Source organism: Thalassophryne amazonica, chromosome 3, assembly GCF_902500255.1.
Source record: "Thalassophryne amazonica chromosome 3, fThaAma1.1, whole genome shotgun sequence".
In the NCBI taxonomy this organism is placed as follows: Eukaryota; Metazoa; Chordata; class Actinopteri; order Batrachoidiformes; family Batrachoididae; genus Thalassophryne; species Thalassophryne amazonica.
In genome coordinates, this window is record NC_047105.1 from 24,911,754 (window position 1) to 24,934,300 (window position 22,547).

Consider the following 22,547-nt stretch of genomic DNA (forward strand, 5'->3'; position numbering starts at 1 on the left):
TAATCTTTTTAGTCACATAGCACTACTATTATTCTGAATACTACTGTGTATATATATATATATATATATATATATATATATATATATATACAAGGTCTGTGAGAAAAGTATCCAACCTTTTTATTTTATGCAAAAATATATGGATTTGATTCATATGTTTTTACGTCAGCCAAGCTTGAACCTTCGTGCAAATGCGTGAGTTTTTCCACGTCTGTTAGTTGCGTCATTCGCCTGTGGGCAGTCTTTGAGTGAACACTGGTCCACCCCTCTCGTCATTGTTTCATTGCGAGGAAATGGCGGAATGATTTGGGCTTTTTTTCCCATCAGAATTTTTTCAGAAACTGTTAGAGACAGGCAGCTGGAAACCATTCGAAAAATTTATCTGGCTTTCGGTGAAAATTTTACGGACTTCACAGAGAATAAGGAGTGTTACTACAGCTCTAAGGACGGCCCACAATGGCGCACGGCGCGCCGCGATCCGAGCCACCATCGAGAGGCAGAAACCACCACATCATTTCTAAACGGATCGCTGTGTGGAGCCGGGACCATCGTGTGCAATTTCTCTGGTTATCACAAGAGCTGGACATCAGCCATTTTCCGGCAGATTTCACTTTTAACAAGAGATTTTGTCATGGAAAGCCGCACGGAGGCTTCGCGCGTCACAACCAATTCGCTGATGAAGCGAGACAAAGGAACACCTCCGTTTTGGAGTGTTAAAGGACAAGTTGGGACATGCCTATCTTGGCTTTCAGTGCTTACCAGTCGAATGAGTATAAGAGAAATTGTGGAGAGCTGGGCATGTTTGCCTCTGCTGGCCAAACATGGAGGCTTGACTGGATGCACCACCTCCTCTTTATCCCTTGGACATGACAAAATATGAAAAAATGTGAAGGAATATGTGGAACCTGTCTCAATGGTGCACCAATAGCAAGTGACAAAATTGTAATTACGTCGAGTTTATATAGGCTACGTCACATGATGTCTCAAATGAATCAATGATCAGCTCCGCCAAGTTATGCTAATGCTCTGCGGATCTACCAATACGCCTGTACTCTGACGCCAAAAGCTGAGCTTTGTCCTATAGTAAGTCAGTGGACCATCGCCATTGGAAATGTCGAGCTTCGCCAGTACAATGACACCGTTGCCGTCCTCTGAGCTATGTCAATTTGCATTAGAGACAGGAAATTTGGACCCTTTGAACGAGCCTGTTCTGGCATTTCACAGAGATTTTTGAGAATCTGCTACATCTGCCAGCGTCAGCCATTTTACATCAGTGTGAGTTGGCCCTAAGGTACTTTCTTTGAGAATAATGTCCATGTGTTGCACATAAAAATGTTCAGAACAATCTCAGCTTTCTGAATGTGAGACATATACATATTTGCTTTGAATGCTGTGTAAAGATATGATCTATTAATAGAAATAAATGAGGTTTTCTCTGTTTTCAGTGATGAGTTACAATCATGATTTTATTAACATGATACTGAGCCAGATGTGTAACATTTTGAACAAGGTCCGCTGACGTCTTCACCTCTTGCCAAAAAATTACCTTATACTTTTTTGACGCAGGTTAACAAGAAACAAATAATAAACAGCATCCAGAGTGGGAGCAGATATGACATTAACAAGAGATAATACCGTGCGTCAACTTTAAAAAAAAATTAAATTCTTCCGTATTGAACTATGAATAGTTTTAAACCACAGTATTGAAAAGTAATTTGTAATCTGTTAGATAGTAGTGGATGGTACAACCACACTCAAATACACTATGTAATTTTCAATTTGTATCTGGCTAGGAGCACTGGTAGCTGGCTAACTAGTCAGTAAAATTGCTCTCTGCACAACTTGAGCTACTTAGAGTGCTGGAAGTAGACTTGTGACCAGAGGATCCTCGGTTCGAATTCCCATCCCAGCAGTTGAGTACCTTTGTATGGCAGCACCTTGACGCTGGTGTATGTGTGTGTGAATGGGTGAATGTGAGGCATCATTGTAAAGCACTTATGGAAAAGTGCTGTATAAACTATGATCTAAACTAGCTAAATAATCACTTGTTTCACACAAAGTCATTCCAGTAGTAACCAAAGATCCTCCAAAAAGACCTGGGACCAAAGACAACTAGTTGTCACCTTTGGTCACTGGTAAGACAGAAAGCACATGGACCCTTAAGACTTGGACCTTCATTCTTCTACGAAGATATTGGTATCACCATCTGTCTCTGTTCCAAGGCGTCTCTTGATCTCAAAGGCTGAGGACACAGAAACATGAATGCCACTGCTGAGATAAATGAATGTCGACACAAGTTCAACACTTTCACCACACCATGCATGTCTGATGGCCGAGTCCAGGAAGAGAAAGTGCAAGGTTGCCAGTCATAGTATAGTTAGCTCCTTTATTCCTCCATCACACATAGCCGGAATCATGCAGAATGGCATTGGAATGATGAATCGCCGCACATCCGAAAAGTGTTGGGTTTCAGTTCCAAAACGTTCTGACAGCCATCTGTGAAAGTCCACATAGTTGGTCAAAATCAGCCGGCGGACCAGAGTGTGATGCACATGTTCAAACCCTCTGGGCTGCCGTCGGTTAGGTGTTCCATCTCGACAGCGGTCCATGTGCAATCTGAGGACCATCTGACCACAATTTGCATATTCCGATGGCGGCAAAATGGGATCCGAAACGATTTGAGAGGATACAAGGGAACCTCGAGATGGATCTGGCACGGCAAAGCCTGCCGGTATGACCTGCACATGCTACGTATAATAGTGTCGGCCCCACCCAGAGTGCAAAGGAACTGTTGAAATGTGGGATGCTTCATCACGATAATAATTATGAATTATTATCATGTACAGAGAATGTGAACAGTTAATGTGAAGAGGCTGTTATATCCACAATAGACCTTACAGTACAGATATTTGTCCATTCCTTCCCATGGGCATTGTCTCCATCATAACTGTATAAACGAGGTCTATTAGAAAAGAAACCGACCTTTTTATTTTTTCAAAAACTATATGGATTTCAATCACGTGTGATTGCGTCAGACAAGCTTGAACCCTCGTGCGCATGCGTGAGGTTTTTCCATGCCTGTCGGTTGCGTCATTCGCCTGTGAGCAGGCTTTGAGTGAGGAGTGGTCCACCCCCTCGGCGGATTTTCATTGTCAGGAAATGGCGGAATGATTTGGGCTTTTTTCCCCATCAGAATTTTTTGAGAAACTGTTAGAGACAGGCAGCTGGAAACATTAGAAAAATTTATCTGGCTTTCGGTGAAAATTTTACGGGCTTCACAGAGAACAAGGACTGTTACTACAGCTTTAAGGATGGCTTTAAAGATGCTCGGCACGCCGCGCTCCGTGCCACCATCGAGAGCCACAAACCACCGGATCATTTCTAAACGGATGGCTCTGTGGATCCGAGACCGTCGTGTGCACTCCGCTCCTTTTTCCATGACAAAAACTCCTGTAACAGTGGAATGTGCCATTCATTTCCAAACTGGACGCTGTGTTTTATCCGGGACGTCGTCTGACTAGCACAGGAATTGTGAAAAGACGTGGACATCAGCACTTTTTCGGCACATTGAGACAGACGTGCGGAGGAATTCCGCGCATCCCGGCGGTGCCGCATGGCGCAAAGCAACGCCGTGATGAAGCCTCACTGGACATGTTCTGGCATGTCCAGGCACATCCACAATTTCTCAGATAATCACTCGATGGAAAAACCACCGACAGCTGTCTGAACGCCATCTCAAAGCCGTCCTGTGAGACCAAAACGGAGGTGTTCCTTTGTCTCGCTCCATCAGCAAATCGGTCGTGACGCACGAAGCCTCCGCTCGGCTTTCCATGACAAAATTTCTTGTTAAAAGTGAAATCTGCCAGAAAATGGCTGATGTCCAGCTCTTGTGATAACCAGAGAAAGTGCACATGACGGTCTCGGATCCACAGAGCCATCCGTTTAGAAATGATCCGGTGGTTTGTGGCTCTCGATGGCAGCACAGAGCGCGGCACGCCGAGCGTCCTTAAAGCCGTCCTTAAAGCTGTAGTAACAGTCCTCATTCTCTGTGAAGCCCGTAAAATTTTCACCGAAAGCCAGATAAATTTTTCGAATGGTTTCCAGCTGCCAGTCTCTAACAGTTTCTGAAAAAATTCTGATGGAAAAAAAGCCCAAATCATTCCGCCATTTCCTGACAATGAAAATCCGCCGAGGGGGCAGCCCACTCCTTACTCAAAGCCTGCTCACAGGCGAATGACGCAACCGACAGGCGTGGAAAAACTCACGCATGCGCACAAGGGTTCAAGCTTGTCTGACGCAATCACATGTGATTCAAATCCTTATGGTTTTTGAAAAAATAATAAGGTCGGATACTTTTCTAATAGACCTCGTAACAAGGGCAGCTGCGCCTCTCTGTGATGCGCAGTAATGTGTCATTGCAGGCGTCAGGCTCGGAGCTGAATGGATCTCACGCTGTAATATATGATTACTTCTAACTCTGTAGGAGATATGACATGGAACTGTTGTGATACACTGTGACAACATTAATAAATGAATCTCATCTCCAACAGCGGTCCAGGAGTGTTTCACAGCTTGGACGAGGACATGAAGCTGAAACCGGCAGCCTATGGTTAAAATCGTCTCACCCAAAATAAAAAAAATTAATCCCATGTGATAATCCAACCATTGCGGCGTCCAGCGTTGCGTTGTGCTCCTGAAATGAGCAAAAAAGAAAGTTCCCTGGAAAGGCTCTGTCTGACAGGGGACAGCATGGCCTAATGCCAGTAAACTTTCAGCAGAGCTGTTCAGTGGCACGCACACATGCGTGTTGCGAACTGCGCTCTCACGCGTGTGAGGAACACAGTGCTCCCTCCCACTCTGGTCCCATGTTTGCTATCCACACATTTGGGCATCGGGCAGTCTGCAGTGCCTTTTATGGCCATCTGACGGCAGTCTGTGTCATCTACCTGTTGTCTTCATGTGCTTTGGTTGCCATCGTGCAGGTGTGGACGAGGCAATCCAGATGCGTTCTGACACTGCTGACCACACCATTTATGGCAATATATGCCGTGCCGGGCTGGTTCCTCCACATTCTTGCTATGTGTGACGGGGCTTTGGTATTTGGACACCATTTATTGTTATTTTCACAGAAGGTGATGACCGGATGTCTTTGGAACACGGTCTCTTGAGAGGATCTTTGGGTTCCACTGGAATGACTTTGTGTCAAATGAACATTAACTCAGACAAACCTAGATGAGGCGTATTATTTACATTATGAGGAAACCACAGCTATGACATTTTGGCAATGTAGCACATTTCTCTGGGTATGATGCAGCACACAGGTGCTTCAATGATGAGAATCTTAGCAGGTGGAGCAGACCAAGAGGACATTCACCTTTCACCTGATAGATGGTACTTTTGAGAGGTGTCTTTTTGTCTGTCTGGATGGTTGCTATCCAAGACCCAAGGCAGGATGGCAAAAGGGATGATGTATGGCTCCAGAATATGCTACCAGATCTGACCTGTCATTATTTTATCAAGTTACAAGGTCTCGCAGTGTCTGTGTGTCATTAACTGACAGTGTCACCAAAATCAACATTATTGACCAACATCATCACTACTTGCTTTTGCAACACATTGACTTTTAGGAGAAGCTGCAGTGGTTCAGCCTTCACCCTTCAGTGAGGTAGAATAAGTGATGAGAACATAAGTTTGATTCCTCCACGTGGAGGCATTTCTAACAGCCTCTCATCCGCCTCGTGTCTGCAGCACAGTTACCGTGAGGTCGGCATCCTGCTGCTGTACCTGGCTGTGGGCGTGTCCGTCTTCTCGGGGATTGCTTACACTGCAGAATATGAAGAGGTAACATTCAACAATCAATCACCTGTGTGCGTGTCCGCGACAGTGTTCTTCAACAAGTACTCTAACCTGGCATAGAAAGTGTTAAGAAAAGGGGCGGGGCCAAGAAATTTAAAGCATTTTTGTTAACATATTAACATCACCTGAAAACTTGAACTGTGTTCTCCTGCAGCAATTCCATGAAATTTGTAGGTGGAGCCTGATGAAGGGGCGGCACTGATAAATTAATCAATGGAATTTTTTTTTTTTACAAACGGTATGTTTCAGGATGTGGGTCTGGACACCATCCCAGCCTGTTGGTGGTGGGGCACAGTCAGCATGACCACGGTTGGCTACGGAGATGTGGTCCCTGTCACTGTCATGGGGAAGCTCGCCGCTAGCGGTTGCATTTTGGGCGGCACCCTGGTGGTGGCGCTGCCCATCACCATCATCTTCAACAAGTTTTCCCACTTCTACCGTAGACAGAAAGCTCTGGAGGCCTCAGTGAGGAACAACAACTGCAAGAGAACGACAACAAGCCGCAAGGAAGAACAAGAGGAGGGCGGTTCAGATGAGCCGTTCAGCCGTTGTTTGGATGATGGTGAAGATGATGATGATGATTATGATGATGACAGTGAAGAGGATGATATGGATTATGAGGATGAAGGAGGAGTGGTGAACTACAGCTATGTGGAACATCTCTCCTACACACCAACAGCGAGGAAGAAACATCCCCTCTGAGGATCAAGACTGTTCTCATGTTACAAAGACAATGGACACAGTGAACATATGATCCTATGTGGTAGCTGATGTTTTCAGCTCTGATTCATGAGAAACTTTGCAAGCCAAAGCTCATTCTTGGGAGTTTCACACAGTACATATATTGTACCTCTCACGTGTATATTCTCATGAATACATATCTCCCATTATCCAATATAAGTTTTAAAAAATGTATGACTGTAAGATTAACAAAATCATTTATGTGAGGAGAATGTGAGAAGAGCATGAATGTGAGACAGAATCTACTACTATAAGCAACAGGTTGGTCGTCATATGTCTCAAGGTTCTTGACGTGGATCAGTATCTCCACCTTACAATTTATGCAGGTACAACAGAATTAATGAGGTACAACACAGTTTTGCCAAAAGCTCCGGTATTATATATGTAAGGAAGAATGTGAGAGGAAAAAGTGAGGAGCATATATGTGAGTGACATTATTTTGTATGTGAGAGGGTGAATGTGAGGAAGGATGTGTGTGAGTGAGAATATTATACAGTAGTGTTCAGAATAATAGTAGTGCTATGTGACTAAAAAGATTAATCCAGGTTTTGAGTATATTTCTTATTGTTACATGGGAAATAAGGTACCAGTAGATTCAGTAGATTCTCACAAATCCAACAAGACCAAACATTCATGATATGCACACGCTTAAGGCTATGAAATTGGGCTATTAGTAAAAAAAAAAAAGTATTATGTTCAAACTGCTTTTTTAGCAATCCTGTGAATCACTAAACTATGTAGTATTTAGTTGTATAACCACAGTTTTTCATGATTTCTTCACATCTGCGAGGCATTAATTTTGTTGGTTTGGAACCAAGATTTTGCTCGTTTACTAGTGTGCTTGGGATCATTGTCTTGTTGAAACACCCATTTCAAGGGCATGTCCTCTTCAGCATAAGGCAACATGACCTCTTCAAGTATTTTGACATATCCAAACTGATCCATGATACCTGGTATACGATATATAGGCCCAACACCATAGTAGGAGAAACATGCCCATATCATGATGCTTGCACCACCATGCTTCACTGTCTTCACTGTGAACTGTGGCTTGAATTCAGAGTTTGGGGGTCGTCTCACAAACTGTCTGTGGCCCTTGGACCCAAAAAAAACAGTTTTACTCTCATCAGTCCACAAAATATTCCTCCATTTCTCTTTAGGCCAGTTGATGTGTTCTTTGCAAACTGTAACCTCTTCTGCACGTCTTTTATTTAACAGAGGGATTTTGCGGGGGATTCTTGCAAATAAATTAGATTCACACAGGCGTCTTCTAAGTGTCACAGCACTTACAGGTAACTCCAGACTATCTTTGATCATCCTGGAGCTGATCAGTGGGTGAGCCTTTGCCATTCTGGTTATTCTTCTATCCTTTTTAATGGTTGTTTTCCATTTTCTTCCACGTGTCTCTGTTTTTTTTTTTTTTCCATTTTAAAGCATTGGAGATAACTGTAGATGAACAGCCTATACTTTTTTGCACCTGCATATAAGTTTTCCCCTCTCCAATCAACTTTCTAATCAAACTACGCTGTTCTTCTGAACAATGTCTTGAACGTCCCATTTTCCTCAGGCTTTCAAAGAGAACAGCATGTTCAACAGGTGCTGGCTTCATCCTTAAACAGGGGACACCTGATTCACACCTGTTTGTTCCACAAAATTGACGAACTCACTGACTGAATGCCACACTACTATTATTGTGAACACCCCCTTTTCTACTTTTTTTTGCTAATAGCCCAATTTCATAGCCTTAAGAGTGTGCATATCATGAATGCTTGGTCTTGTTGGATTTGTGAGAATCTACTGAATCTACTGGTACCTTGTTTCCCATGTAACAATAAGAAATATACTCAAAACCTGGACTAATCTTTTTAGTCACATAGCACTACTATTATTCTGAACACTACTGTCTGTATATGTGAGAGGTAGAACATGTATGTAAGATGAATAATGCATGTGAGAATATCATGTACGTGAGAAAGAGAATGTGAGAGGAAGGCCGTGTATGTGAGAGCTGTGGAATGAATCACGTTCATATATTGTGCTCGATCTGAATACACATGCACTCTGAACTCTGTGTGAGGGAGTAAATTAATTGGGCTTCCATGAAATGATGTTCTGTAGGTTTTGTTGTTTGTTTGTTTGTTTTTGTGTACCACATCAGGATGGAGCTTTTTCCAAATAAATGTGAAGGAAAAATCCAAAAACAAAACCTATCTGATAAATTAAGCAGAAAGTTCTACAGTGGAAATGAAACTCGTGATATCTAGAATGAAACTGCATGTACATAAAAAAAATTAACTGCATAAAACTGTTGATGAAAATCTTTAGCAAGAACCTTTGATCAGAGACAAAGAAAGTAGACAGAATTCAATTAAACTTGAACCAGCATTGAGCTGGTATCATCCAAAAAAAGGTGATACAGGTACATCTGAAAAAAGTTAGAATATCGTGGAAAAAGTTCAATATTTTTGATCAGGTATTTCAGAGAGTGAAAATTTCACATATTGTACTTTCAATACATAGAAACTAAAATGTTTCAGTCATTTTTATACTAATTTTGATAATTACAATTTATAGCTACAAAAATAGAAAATACATATAGTGCATCTGGAAAGTATTCACAGGACTTCACTTTTTCCACATTTTGTTATGTTGCAGCCTTATTCCAAAATGTATCAAATTCATTTTTCCCTCAAAATTTTACTCAAGACACCCTATAATGACAACATAATTTTTTTTTTTGCTAATTTATTTAAAAAAGACTGTAGCATAACATAATGTGGAAAAAGTGAAGCGCTGTGAATACTTTCCAGATTCACCGTATCTGAAAATATTCAAATTTTTCAGCAAATCAGTGAAAAAAAAGGATTTACAAGACAGAAATGTCTAATTTCTGAAAAGTATGTTCATTTATGCACTCAGTATTTGGTTACCGCTCCTTTTGAAGGAATTCCTGCATCGTTGTGGTGTGGTGTGGAGTCAATCACATTGCTGAGGTGTTCTGGAAGTCCAGGTTGCTTTGATAGCAGCTTTCGGGTCATCTGGATTGTTGGATCTGGTGTCTCTAAACTTCCTCTTGACAATACCCCATAGAGAATTTATGAGGGATTGTTTATGGGGACAGTAAAGTACAGGACCACAACAGACATGATTTTCTCCGTGCGTCAGCTTCAAGAGAAGTGTTGTGAGCAGCAGAGGCCATTATACATCACCTTTATCGACCTGACGAAGGCTTTTGAGCTTGTCAGCAGGAGAGGCCTGTTTCAACTACTGCAGAAGATCAGCTGTCCCCCACAGCTGCTTAGCATCATCATCTCCTTTCACGAGGACATGCAGGGTGTGGTCAGTTTTGACGGGGAAACCTCCAAACTCTTTGCAATTTGTTCTGGTGTGAAACAAGGGTGTGTCTTGGCCCCGACTCTGTTCAGAATTTTCTTCTCTCTGCTGCTGAACTTTGCATTTGGTCACTCCACACAGGTTGTCCACCTACACACCCGCAGTGATGGGAAACTGTTTAACGTGACCCGACTGAGAGCCAAGACCAAGGTCCACGCAGTGCTGACCAGAGATCTGCTATTTGCCGATGACTGCAGCAGATGCTCAAGCAGTTTGCTCATGCCCAGTGGTGTAGTCTACGTGGAACGCAGGTAGATGCCGTCTGCTCACCTAAAAAGACAGGGAATTTCTGTCTACCCACTTCAAATTGCCCCAGGGAACGTGACGGTGTAAATAAAATGAGCACTTATTGACTCTAATTTTATTTTCTCCCTTTAAAAGACAGCCATCAGGCGTCCATCACTGCAGAGTGCACGTATGTGTCCCATCCCCGCCCCCACTCGCTCTGCTAGATAAGAGTTTTAATTGGCTAATAGATAGATGGGGGCTGGGCTACCAGCTAATCAGCGTGAAAGCCACACGCAAACAAGAATGCTGAAGAAAGTATCGATGGTGATTATTACCCGAAAAAATGAAAAGAAAACAGGCCTTGGTTTTAGATTTTTTTTTTTTTGAAAACGTCCACCTGCTGCTTCAGGGCCGATTGATGAAGTTTGCACCCTGAGTGGAGGAGATAAACTTGCCGCTGTCTGCACTGCTGGTAAGTGGGCGACAGCTAGTTTTTTTATTTGTTCACTAAGCTAATGGGCCTTTCACACTGAATACGTCAGACGCATCAAAAAACGGTCTAAAAATGGTCTAAAAACCATTATTTTCAATGAGACGCATTGCATTTTAGATGCGTCAGAAGCGTCGCGTCAAAAGCCGAGCTAAACCGACGTTTCTGACGGGAGCGTGCATTGCCGCTTGTCGGCAGGCTGACGCGGTCAAAGTTCAACCCAATCCAACTTTCGACACTCTGAGCCGTGACGTACCTTTGCATTGTCCAATACGAACGACGCGTCGGGACAAAACACGGAAGACCGGTGGCAGAAACCACTGATCTCTACAAAATGGATCTGTGTAGAAACAAACCACTGATCTGTACAAAATGGATTGGTACAGAAACCACTGATCTGTACAAAACAAACATGTCACAGGACTGCTCATTTATGGAGCAGTTTTCTGAAGAAGAATCCTAGGAAAATGGCTACAGAATCCTTTTGTTGTTGTTTGTTACCTGAGAATTTCTGATTACTGTTAAAAAAAAAGTTTAGAACACTTGTAATTAAAATAGCTAAATAAATCAATAAATGGTTCTTTAGAAACCTTTCATCTGTAAATTAAAACCACCTGTTATTTTAGATTAGATGATTTCTTGTTTAACATAAGGAACCTCGAACATTTATTTTTAGACAAAATAACATGGAAATTTGTACTTTTTTTTTTTAAGTCTGGTAGATTATTTATATCTCATTTCAACCAGAAAACAGACACTGTAAATAAATACAAATGTTTATTATAAATGCAACAGGAAATAATTTACCAATCACTGCAGTGTGATTGTAAAGTAGGATTTCTGTGACATAAACCTCATGATGAATTTTTTTAATGGTCATTTCAACTTGTAATTTTGCCAAAATATGTAATTGCCTTTAATGTTGTTATCAGGACAGAGTCATTTCTAAAATATGAATTTGAGCACAATAAGTGGAGAGCTTCTACTTGTGCAAATGTCTTTTGACTTTGATTCGAGGACATTTTTAATGATCTGTTCATTTATTGTTAAAATATAAAATGAAGAGTTTGCCCGTAATCTACAGATGTCTCTTGAGCTTGAGTCCCGTTGGCTGTTAGATAGTGAAGTTTTAAAAATGACTGGAATTGGTAAGTGGCATACTCTCTGGTATTAGTTGCATGGTTGTCTTCATACTGTACTTTTGTGCCACTGATTTGGCCTACAATGTTTTGTCATGGGTTGAAAAGGTTTCTGCAAAGTAAAGCATCTACCATATTTTCATTGTATATGAATTTTCTTGGAGCTAGCTTCTGTCCTTCAGCCTAGCTGCTGTTTTAATGGAACTTAACGTATACTAATACTAGCTTGTTTATACTGGGTAGGTTTCCTTATGGACCACAAAGCCTACAGGTTCCAGTCTCCCGTCTGGACCTGATGATGGACTGTCAACTTCGACAGACTGTGGTAGGAGGCGTGAGGCTCTGCAGACAGTGCGTGCTCATATAGACCGGTGTGTTCTGTTTTGTTTTTGTTTATGCGTCTAACTGTCCACAAACAACGTGGGGCCATGCGGATTATATGAAGGGTGAATCTTGCAGCTGCTGAATTTGACAGTACAGACTCATATCCGCTACTAAATAGAGGGAGGAAAAGTGAACTCTTGCAATATACTTAGTTGGGAGGCAATAATCTGCTCCTTATTATTGTTAAGAGAACGTTTCTTTCTTAATAACAAGGAGTCATAGTCACTTTTTTTTTTGAGTGACTGTGACTTAAAGTTGTCTTATTTACTGTTAAATAATGCACAGTAGCTTGCATATGATACTTTTGGCTGGATTTAAACATTGCTTATTCCTGGTTTATGACCTGATTAAATTTCTTTGTTAAATTAGGTTTTCAGATGACAAAAAATAAATGTATCTGATCTTTGTATTTTTTAATCACTCTTTTAGATTTACTGTTGTATACTGTATTTTGCAATTGGTGCAAATTACTTACTTACATTCTGACACATTTCTCACATTTATAGTGGCAAATATACAATATAAATGATCAGATGTAAAGTATAGATCTATTTGTTGTTATGGTGTTAAAAATGTTAATAACCGGGGCGCAATGTACGGGGTTGATGACGGGCAAAAAACACAGTCTACCCACTTCAAAAATGTAGACTACACCACTGCTCATGCCTGCAGGGAATTTGCACTGACCATCAGTATTAAGAAAACAGTAGTCATGGGTCAGGATGTCCCTCAGCCACCCGCCATCACCATAGGCACAGAAGCACTTGAAGTGACAGATCACTTTACATATATTGGTTCAACGGTCACTAACAACCTGTCTTTAGACAAGGAAAATTGACAGATAGCCAGGGCTGCCAGTGTGATGACTCAACTTGGAAAGAGAGTGTGGAACAATAACCACCTAACACAAAACTTAAAATGTATCTATCATTCATGCGTTCTAAGCACGCTTCTGTATGGTAGTGAGTCTTGGACCACATATGCCAGACAAGAAAATCACCTTGAAAGCTTTCACCTCCACTGCTTGAGGCGCATTCTTGGTATTTCCTGGAGGGACAGAGTACCCAACACCTTTGTTTTGGAATGTTCTTGCTCCCTAAGTATCCACCTTCTTATTTGCCAGTGATGTCTAAGCTGGCTGGGGCATGTATGAATGAAGGATGGGCGCATCCCGAAGGACATCCTGTTTGGTGAATTGGCTTCAGGAAAATGCCCAGTAGGATGACCAGCATTGTGTTTTAGAGACGTTTGCAAATGTGACCTGAGGCTAACTGACATAGACCCAGCCAGCTGGGAACAGACCGCAACAGATGATGCTATACAGTTAGGGTGGGTTTAGCAACGGGCCAGACAAAACTAAAGAAACAGCTAGAATCAAGAAGACAGAAATGAATAGAGAGACGGCAACCCCAGAACTCCTCCGGCTTCGTATGTCCAAATTGCGGTCGTGACTGCCACACCAGGATTGGTCTCCAAAGCCATACAAGATGTTGCCAATGGCCCTAATTCCAGAGTGCTACCATCAGCTACCAAGATGGAAGGATGCCTACTAAAGTACAGGAACACCATGGTCACCAAACCAGGTTAGTAGTTTTGACGATGTGGGCAGGAGCCAAAGTCCTGCTGGAAAAAGACATCAGCATCTTCATAAACCTTGTCAGCACATGGAAGCATGAAGTGCTCTAAAACCTCCCAGGAGATGGCTGGGTTGACAATGGACATGATAAAACACAGTGGGCCAACACCACCAGAAGACATGGTGCCAAGTCATCAGTGACTGTGGAAACTTCGCACTGAACTTCAAGCAACTTGGAATCTGTGCCTCTTTGTTCTTTCAGACTCTGGGACCTTGATTTCCAAATGAAATGCTAACTTTACATTCATGTAAAAAGAGGCCTTTGGACTACTCAGAAACCGTCCAGTTTTTTTTTCCCCTAGCCTAGGTTTAGCCCCATTTCTGATGTTGTCTTTGGTTCAGGAGTAGCACCTTGTAGCACCTTGATCAATGTGACTGCTTTTAAATAGTTTTACAGTGTCATTTTAGAAACTTTAATTGTATCCAATGCTGGCTGGATGTTGTGAAAATATATATATATATATATATATATATATATATATATATATATACACACACACACACACACAACATATGTAGCCCATTTCCTGGACATGTCTGTGCGTGGTGGCTGTTAATACACTGAGTCCAGCCTCAGTCCAGTCTTTGTGAAGCTCCCCCAAGTTCTAGAATGTACTTCGCCTTGTAACCTTTTCAAGGCTGTTGGGGTCCCTGTTGCTTGTGCATCCTTTCCAACCACACTTTCCCCTCCAGTCAAATTTCCATGACTATGCTTTGACCTGCAAACAGCCAGAGCTTTCAGAAATGACCTTCTGTGGCTGAACTTCCATGTGTACGGTGTCCATGAGTTTCTTCTAGGCAACTGTCACTTTAGCCGTCTTCCCCATGATTTTGTTGTTGTATGTACTGAGCCAGATTTTGAGTTTGGTATTTATACTGCATAAATAGCGACTTGAAATAAAATATTCTAATCTTTTGAGATGTGCATTTTCTTTTTCTTTTTTTCTTTTTTTGGGGCTGTAGACCGTAATTATTAAAATCAACAAATGACATTTTCATTTCTATGCACTGAAACTAGACAATGTAAAATCTTCACTCTGTAATACCTGTCAAAAAATATTGAAATTTGTCCACTATATTCTAATTTTGGAGATACACAATGAGTATACCAGAGGCCGTGTGTGTATTACGCTCGTACACACGGCCTCTGGTATTTCTCCCCGTGACATCAGTTCAGTTGTTACCAGTTTGACTCAGTGTTCAAACATTTTGAAAATCTTGGGTTTGTTATTGCTCGGCTTTGGAAAAGCTTTACTTTGTGATGTAAATGTGCTGGTGTGATGTGCAAACTATTAAATTTGTGAAGGGATCTGCAAAAATACTCAGAGTAAGGAAAATCAACAAAACCTTTTACTTTGGGCCCTGATGGAGTTACACCCTGTGAAAAAAAACACATTTGTAATGCTGTGGTTTTATAAAGCTAAAAGCTGTTCCATGTGGATGTAATCTCTGACCCCCTTTAAATTTTTACTCTGAAACAAGCGTGTGGAAAATGCTCAGCCTGCGCTTCATCTGATGGATGCTCTGAAGACACTTAACCATCCTCTCAGAGTTCATTAAGCAGCAAAATCCAAAGCAAAGCCAGCATGATTTCAAGCTGTGAATAAACATGAAAAGAAGAGTGGAAATGAAAACGCTTTACGAGATTGGCTAAACTGACTGGATGTATATCTGACTGTTAACTTATACAAATAGGAAACATAACATCAAGCACTACAATTTATACTTTGGAATAATTTGAATCAAAAATACTCTCTCACACTCATCTTCAACTGCTTAGTCCAATCAAGGGTCGTGGGGGGCTGGAGTCTATCCCAGCAGTCATAGAGCGTGAGGCGGGGCACACCCAGTACAGGACGCCAGTCTGTTGCAGGGCCACAAACAAACAAACACATTCACACGCACCCGCACACCTATGGACAATTCAAAGATCCCAATCCACCTAACCCGCATGTCTTTGGATATGGGAGGAAACCGGAGCACCCGAAGGAAACCCACACAAACACGGGGAGAACATGCAAACTCCACACAGAAAGGCCACAGGCGGGAATTGAACCCATGACCTTCTCGCTGTGAGGCAACAGTGCTAACCACTAATCCACCGTGCTGCCCGGATCAAAAATACCTTCCTACATAATATGAAAAATATTTGATCTTTTTTGACAGTTAGCAATTTTTGAAAATTTGTTCAGTGTTAAAGGATCAGGATTTTTCCCAATATTCCAAAATTTTTCCTGACTGACCTATGACCTTGAAAACTGAAGAAGTCCTTTCCTATCAGGATATGAATCCTCTGCAAAAATGTCATATGAAAAATTGCGGGTTCCAGGCTGTTCACAAACAGACAAACAAACAGGGGCAAAAACATAACCTCCACCTAACCTCATTGGCAGAGGTAATAAATAGCGAACATTGGTACAACTAAATAAATAAATGACAAAGTTATTGTCAAGTTACTATTCAACCCAGGCACATGGGGTGCATGGCGAGTGTCGGTACAAAGGCCAGATAAATGAGTAGGGTGCATCAGGGGGGTTACTGGGGCAGATTTTGCCAACCAAACATGCAGATCACACGTCGCATTTCTGGACTGGTCGAGACCAAGATTAACCACAACTGCCACTGGTGCCACTGGTCCAATGACGTGCCAGTGGAAAATGGGGTTACTGTTGGCAAAAAAAAAAAGAGAAGTGGAGATGGTGTCCAGAGACAGCGGAAGAGGGTCAAGGTGAGATGGAGACATATGATCTGCTGTGGACACCCCTAAGAGGAGCAGCTGAATAAAGACAAATTCACTGCTCAAGCCTAAATACACAATTGGAAAGTCAAGCTGGAATGTCACATGGGTTTTTGGAGATAGATACAATACCTTTCACTGAATCAAAGCTTTAACAATTTTTTAATCAATTTAGTGTTGTCCCTTAAATAGCTTTAAACGTCTGCACACTTTATGTGTTTCTGACTTTTTCTAGCATTGTTCCACTAAAAGAGGATGTCGAAGGAGTTCACCAGAAGAACCTCATATTACAGATTACATTCTACAAGCACTACAGACACTGTTCAGACATCTACAATTAGTCCTGACTTTTCCAAATGCAGATCTTCAAAAAATAATCTCACGTTTTACCAATAAGGATGTATTTCACATCAGCGAGGATGCACGCGTGCGCAACCGCGTGTCTGCATGAATGAACAGACCTCAGAGAAAACAGTGGATATGCATGTTGTAAACCTTGGAGTTAGATCACAATCTGGTGAGCTCTGCACTGAACTAAAAGACAGATGATGAAAAGGGTCCTTCAAATTTTAAATGGTTTGATAAATTCCAAAATCATTTGTTCACCGGTGATTCTGACTTAGTGTATGTGTGTTTTTCCTCTAACCCTGATGGCAGCTTTTTTTCCCTTCTTTTTTCCCATTTGGATTCATAAATGACTCTTTACAAGAACAAAACTGCATGCAACACACAAATCAGACAGCAAATTTTTATTAAAATTAAGCTACATCAGTTTCTCTTTCTTCCATCAAATCATCAAACTCAATTCATTAAATCTGGTACATAAATCTGTGGTTCCCAACCTGAAGCTCTGGACCCCCTAAAGGGTCATGACGACTATAAAGGACAATGAACAAGATAGCAAACATCTGTTTTTCCTCCTTAATCCTTCTGACAAATGTGGGCCATTTTTGAAATATTAACTTTGACCTTTGAGCCTTTAGATGTACAAACAGTAAAAATTGAGGGGGGGGGGGGGGAGAGTTAATGTTCAAATCAACTGCATTCCAAATAAATCGCAAAACAAGAGTTGAAAACCACAGATTTAGATCACTGCTCATATTATTATTCCAAATAAAATATATACATACACAAGTTCAAAGGTGACAAGGCCAGAATAAAACAAGTCGGAAACATGGCTGAAATGTTTCTTCCCCGACAAAACAAAACCAAGAAAACTGATTTCCCTTTTGAGTTTTTATCTGTTCATCCTCTTGGGTTTAAATGTAATAACTTAGTTTTGCAGATTACCTCATGGGGTAAACTGTCCTAATATACAAATGTGCTGCTACTATATACAGAACTTAGATGCACTATCTATCTACAGTAATTATCGATTTCTCCAGTCGTTATTTTACACCCCTGAGGAGTTTCATGACCTGAGAAATTTCTTTATACTTTTACAGCAGATGAAAACAAAAGGTCCCTTGAAACATTGAAACTACGTATAAAAATATATACTGTCCATTATGTGGTTGATGTTTTTGACATACAGAAGCTACAAAATGTTTCCTCACCCTGTGAAGATGAATTAAACATCTCAACCTTCTTTAGACAGTGATTTTTTAAAACACTCTACGATGTCAAAGTGAAAACAAATTTACAACATGATATAATAGAAAATTTAACAATCACAAAGAAATGAAGTGTCCAAACATGCATCTCCAAGCCCAGAGTCTGACCCCTGGTGGCCACAATTAGAATTAGACCACATCTAACATCAAACAGCCCAAGCTACGACACAACTGATTTCCCCAAGCAGCTCCCGACTGGCCAGGTTCAGCACAGAGGTCTCCTGAGCAGGCACAGCACTCAGCAAAAATCATAAAAAGTATTTTTACCCTGTCAGAACTTGCACAAATTTAACCGAGTTTTCCTGTTTTGTGCTGATCTATACCGGGTAGCATGACGACATGCGCACGGACAGTACCAAGACACTGCTGCTTTCGTGAGGTAACTGCGTATAGTAGTTTTCACGTTGCTACACAAAGTCATAGACAAGATATTGCATACACTTCAACCCCATGGATACACACACACACACACACACACACACACACACACACACACACACACACACACACACACACACACACACACACACACACACACACACACACACACACACACACACACACACACACACACACACACACACACACACACACACAGGTAAAAATGGGAACAGTTTTGTTGTATGTGGTCACACTGAATCAGTCGACCCACACACATGCCCTGTCAAGTATTTTGGAATGCTCCTTTTATGGAGTGATTGAAAAGCACATTAGACAATGAATTTAACAAAATTATCAATTTTTCCAGAAACACTACATCAAGTTCAACTAAAACCAATATTAATTAATGGAAAGAGCATTCTGGAGCTGTAAATATTAGCATACTGGAGTGAAAACTGAGTTTGAAAAAAGGGGACTCGTAAGAGAAGCCAACCATTAAATAAATACAATCTTTTCATTGGCTGTGACTGGAGAGATTACGCATACAATGGATACACTATGAACAATCTTTCTCTGGTGAAGTAACATCATCACTGTTGCTATACCAGTAAGAGAGATCATTAAAAAGAAGACAGTTTGACGTGTATGACTTGGCACTCCATTTGTTTGGACTATGTGGGAAAACAAGAACAGCAATGAAGAAGACAGCTAGGCTAAGGTATGGCTGACTGTAACATTTTAAAAATGTAAAGAATTTTTTAATTTTTCAATTACATTTAGTGAAGTAAATGTGCATGTTTAGAGCTAAACAGACAAAAACATCTATTCAGTGGCAACAGAAAGCAGTTTATTCTTGAGTTCTTAATTAGCGTCTGCTCGCTAACGTGGTATCAATTTTGTTCCTCGTTGCATGAAGCTGTAATAGCACATTTAAAAAAAAAAAATCTACCATTTTTAGAAAGTTGTAGTTTGGAAAATATGGTATTTACATCATTTAGATTTGTTTTCACTTTGATTTCAAAGTACACACACACACACATATATATACATATATATATATATATATATATATATACACACACACACACACACACACACACACACACACACACACACACACACACACACACACACACACACACACACGGTGGGCCAATAAAATGTTACCACTTTCTTAATTTGTACAATTTCCAAAATAACAAATATTTTTCATTTTCAGTTATATCAATTTCTGAAAATGAAAAAGAAATTTGGAGAATCCCTCTTGAGATGTGTGGCAATGTCATCACAAACTTCAATGTGCGTGCTGCAGCCATAATCCAAAGAAGAGAAGCGTGGATTGAACATGTCATCAATTATTGAACTGTGCAGAAAACAAGAGACAAAGTGGGAAACATTTGGTATCAAATGTTAATTTGATGCTTCTGTTACAAGTCTGTAAATAAAATTTTCGAATAAGTTCTCATTTCAAAAACCTGTGTATGATCAAAAAGTGGTAACATTTTGTTACCATGCTGAAGGATTTGAATGTGTGAAGTGCCTCCACCACAATGTGCAGACGATCAGTCTTTGTGTGCCATGAATAGTTTTATACAAAAAATGAAGAATTTATTCAGATCTTCAATCTGGCTGCTGAGCAAGACAATGCTTCAAACTGAGTTCCTCAAACATTTCTGTGGGATATTAGAACTGTAGACCCACGACAGACTCATCAGGATAATTTAGAATGTGTGCCTTATAATGAATCTGTCCTCGAAAAGAACAGGAGAAAAAAAAGAATGCCCAGTATGCCACAACAAACATATCCACAAGTGTACGCAAATACAAAATACAATACCGTGAAGTGGTGGAGGCGGAGCCATCAACATGCAGCACCAAACCAGCCAAAACCCGATAACATAATTATACACAACAAATATAACTCATTCGAACATCTCATTCTCTGGCTGATGCTGAGACCCTGATTCATGCATTTATCCCTTCTAGATTGGACTACTGCAATGTTCTATTTTCTGGTTTACTGCAGTCCAGCATTAGAAGTCTCCAATTGGGTAGAAATGCTTTTGACGGGAAGCAGAAAGTTCGACCACATTACACCCATTTTGGCATCTCTTCACTGGCTTCCTGTCCCAGTGAGATCAGATTTTAAAGTTCAGCTACTAACCTATACAACTGTTCACGGACTGGCACCTCCCCACTTAGCTAACCTAATTAAACCCCATGTACCGGCCCGGGCTTTGCGTTCTCAGGGTGCATGACTACTTTGTGTCCCTAGGGTGAATAAAAAGTCTGTGGGGTCATAGAGCTTTCGCTTATCACGCCCTTGTTCTGTGGAATGATCTCCCTGCATCAATAAAACAGTCAGATTCTTTAGAGACTTTCAAGTCCAGACTTAAGACGCACTTATTTTCCCTTTCGTATGGCTAGCATACTGGAAAAGTATGTTTCTATGCTTTTTACTCTTAATTTTTTTTTCTATTAGGAAATGGAGCGGGGGCAGCACGGTGGCTTAAATGGTTAGCACTGTTGCTTTACAGCGAGAAGGTCATGGGTTCGATTCCTGCCTGTGGCCTTTCTGTGTGGAGTTTGCATGTTCTCCCCATGCTTGCGTGGGTTTCCTGTGGGTGCTCCAGTTTTCTCCCACATCCAAACACATGCGGGTTAGGTGGATTGGAATCTTTAAAAATTGTCCATAGGTGTGCAAGTGGGTGTGAATGTGTCTGTCTGTTTGTGACAGACTGGCGTCCTGTCCCGGGTGTACGCCGCCTCGCACTCCATGACTACTGGGATAGGCTCCAGCCCCCCGTGACCCTTAACTGGACTAAGACCCTTAACTGGTTGAAGATGTGTGTGTGTGTGTGTGTGTGTGTGTGTGTGAGAGAGACAGAGAAATGGAGCGGGCCGTGGCCTCAACTTTATCTAAATTCTGGGTCTTTTAGTGAAGCTTAGGGCTAGTGGCCAGTGATCCACTTAGTATTTCTTCTGTTTTTCTTGTTGCTTAATGCTGACAAATTTCACTGTATTTGTCATCTTTCTGATGCCTGATTCTGTTTTTTTCCTCTCTGTTTGAGGTGCGGCTCCATCTAGAGACGGGTGTGGTGCCTGTTTCTGAAGCCCTCCTGTCCTTTGCACCGGCAACATTTCCTGCATATTTGTTTTGTGAATTGTTTTGTAATTTGTTTCTGTAGCATGGCCCAAGCAGAGGGTCACCCCTTTTAGCCTGGTCTGCTTGAGGTTTCTTCCTCAGAGGGCGTTTTTCTTACCACTGTTGCTCTGGGGGTTGGTGAGGTTTGACCTTACTTGTGTGAAGCACCTTGAGGCAACTTTGTTGTGATTTGGCGCTATATAAATGAAAATAAATTGAAAACATTTGCCCAACATGTGTTCCCCTCATGATACATGAATACAATCCACCACTTAAACACACACCTTGACCATTTTTGGAGGAGACATGGAGACTACACCTCAAGCCCAAAATGTCAATACAGTATTTGCAAAGGATATGACAGGATTTTGATGGCGGGACTAAACTCAGTGTGGCCAGTCTGAAAACCTGTAACCTCGGTTCGCATAAGTTAAGTAGAGTCTGACTTCAGAACATGAGAGGAGCTGGGAGTAAGGACAAATGTTCATTTGTTGTGCTTTCTAAACATTTGAAGATTTGGGGAATTATCAGTTTTTTGATCATTTCATAGTCTGACGTTTGAGGGCTGAAAAGTCCAGCAGTATCACCACATTTAACAGCCAGCGCTGAAGGAATTTCTTCACAAATACGACTTCACTGGACTTAAACTATCAGCAGATAACTTGAAAATGTACCGCAGAGTTAAGAATGGACTTTGTGTAAATCATCACCTCTGGTTAAGACAACAGTGTGCACACAAATACAGGGCAGGTGCTAACAAACAACCAGAAAGTGCCAAGAGTAAACAGAGAGGCAAGTCCAGTT

General features: G+C 41.2%; 1 protein-coding gene across 4 annotated transcripts in view; it reads left to right on the forward strand.

Annotated features, from left to right (window-relative positions):
• The window catches only part of si:dkey-43k4.5 (potassium voltage-gated channel subfamily S member 2), a 70,643-nt gene extending 64,078 nt beyond the window's left edge, over positions 1–6,565 (forward strand). For 3 of the 4 annotated variants that reach the window (XM_034165927.1, XM_034165930.1, XM_034165929.1), the window contains 2 exons: positions 5,749–5,841; positions 6,106–6,565. In XM_034165927.1, the coding sequence (XP_034021818.1) occupies positions 5,749–5,841; positions 6,106–6,558 (546 nt within the window). In that variant the 3' untranslated portion in view covers positions 6,559–6,565. The remainder of the gene's footprint in view (positions 1–5,748; positions 5,842–6,105) is intronic. The other variant, XM_034165931.1, reaches the window with a different exon arrangement.
• Positions 6,566–22,547: the final 15,982 nt, after the last annotated feature.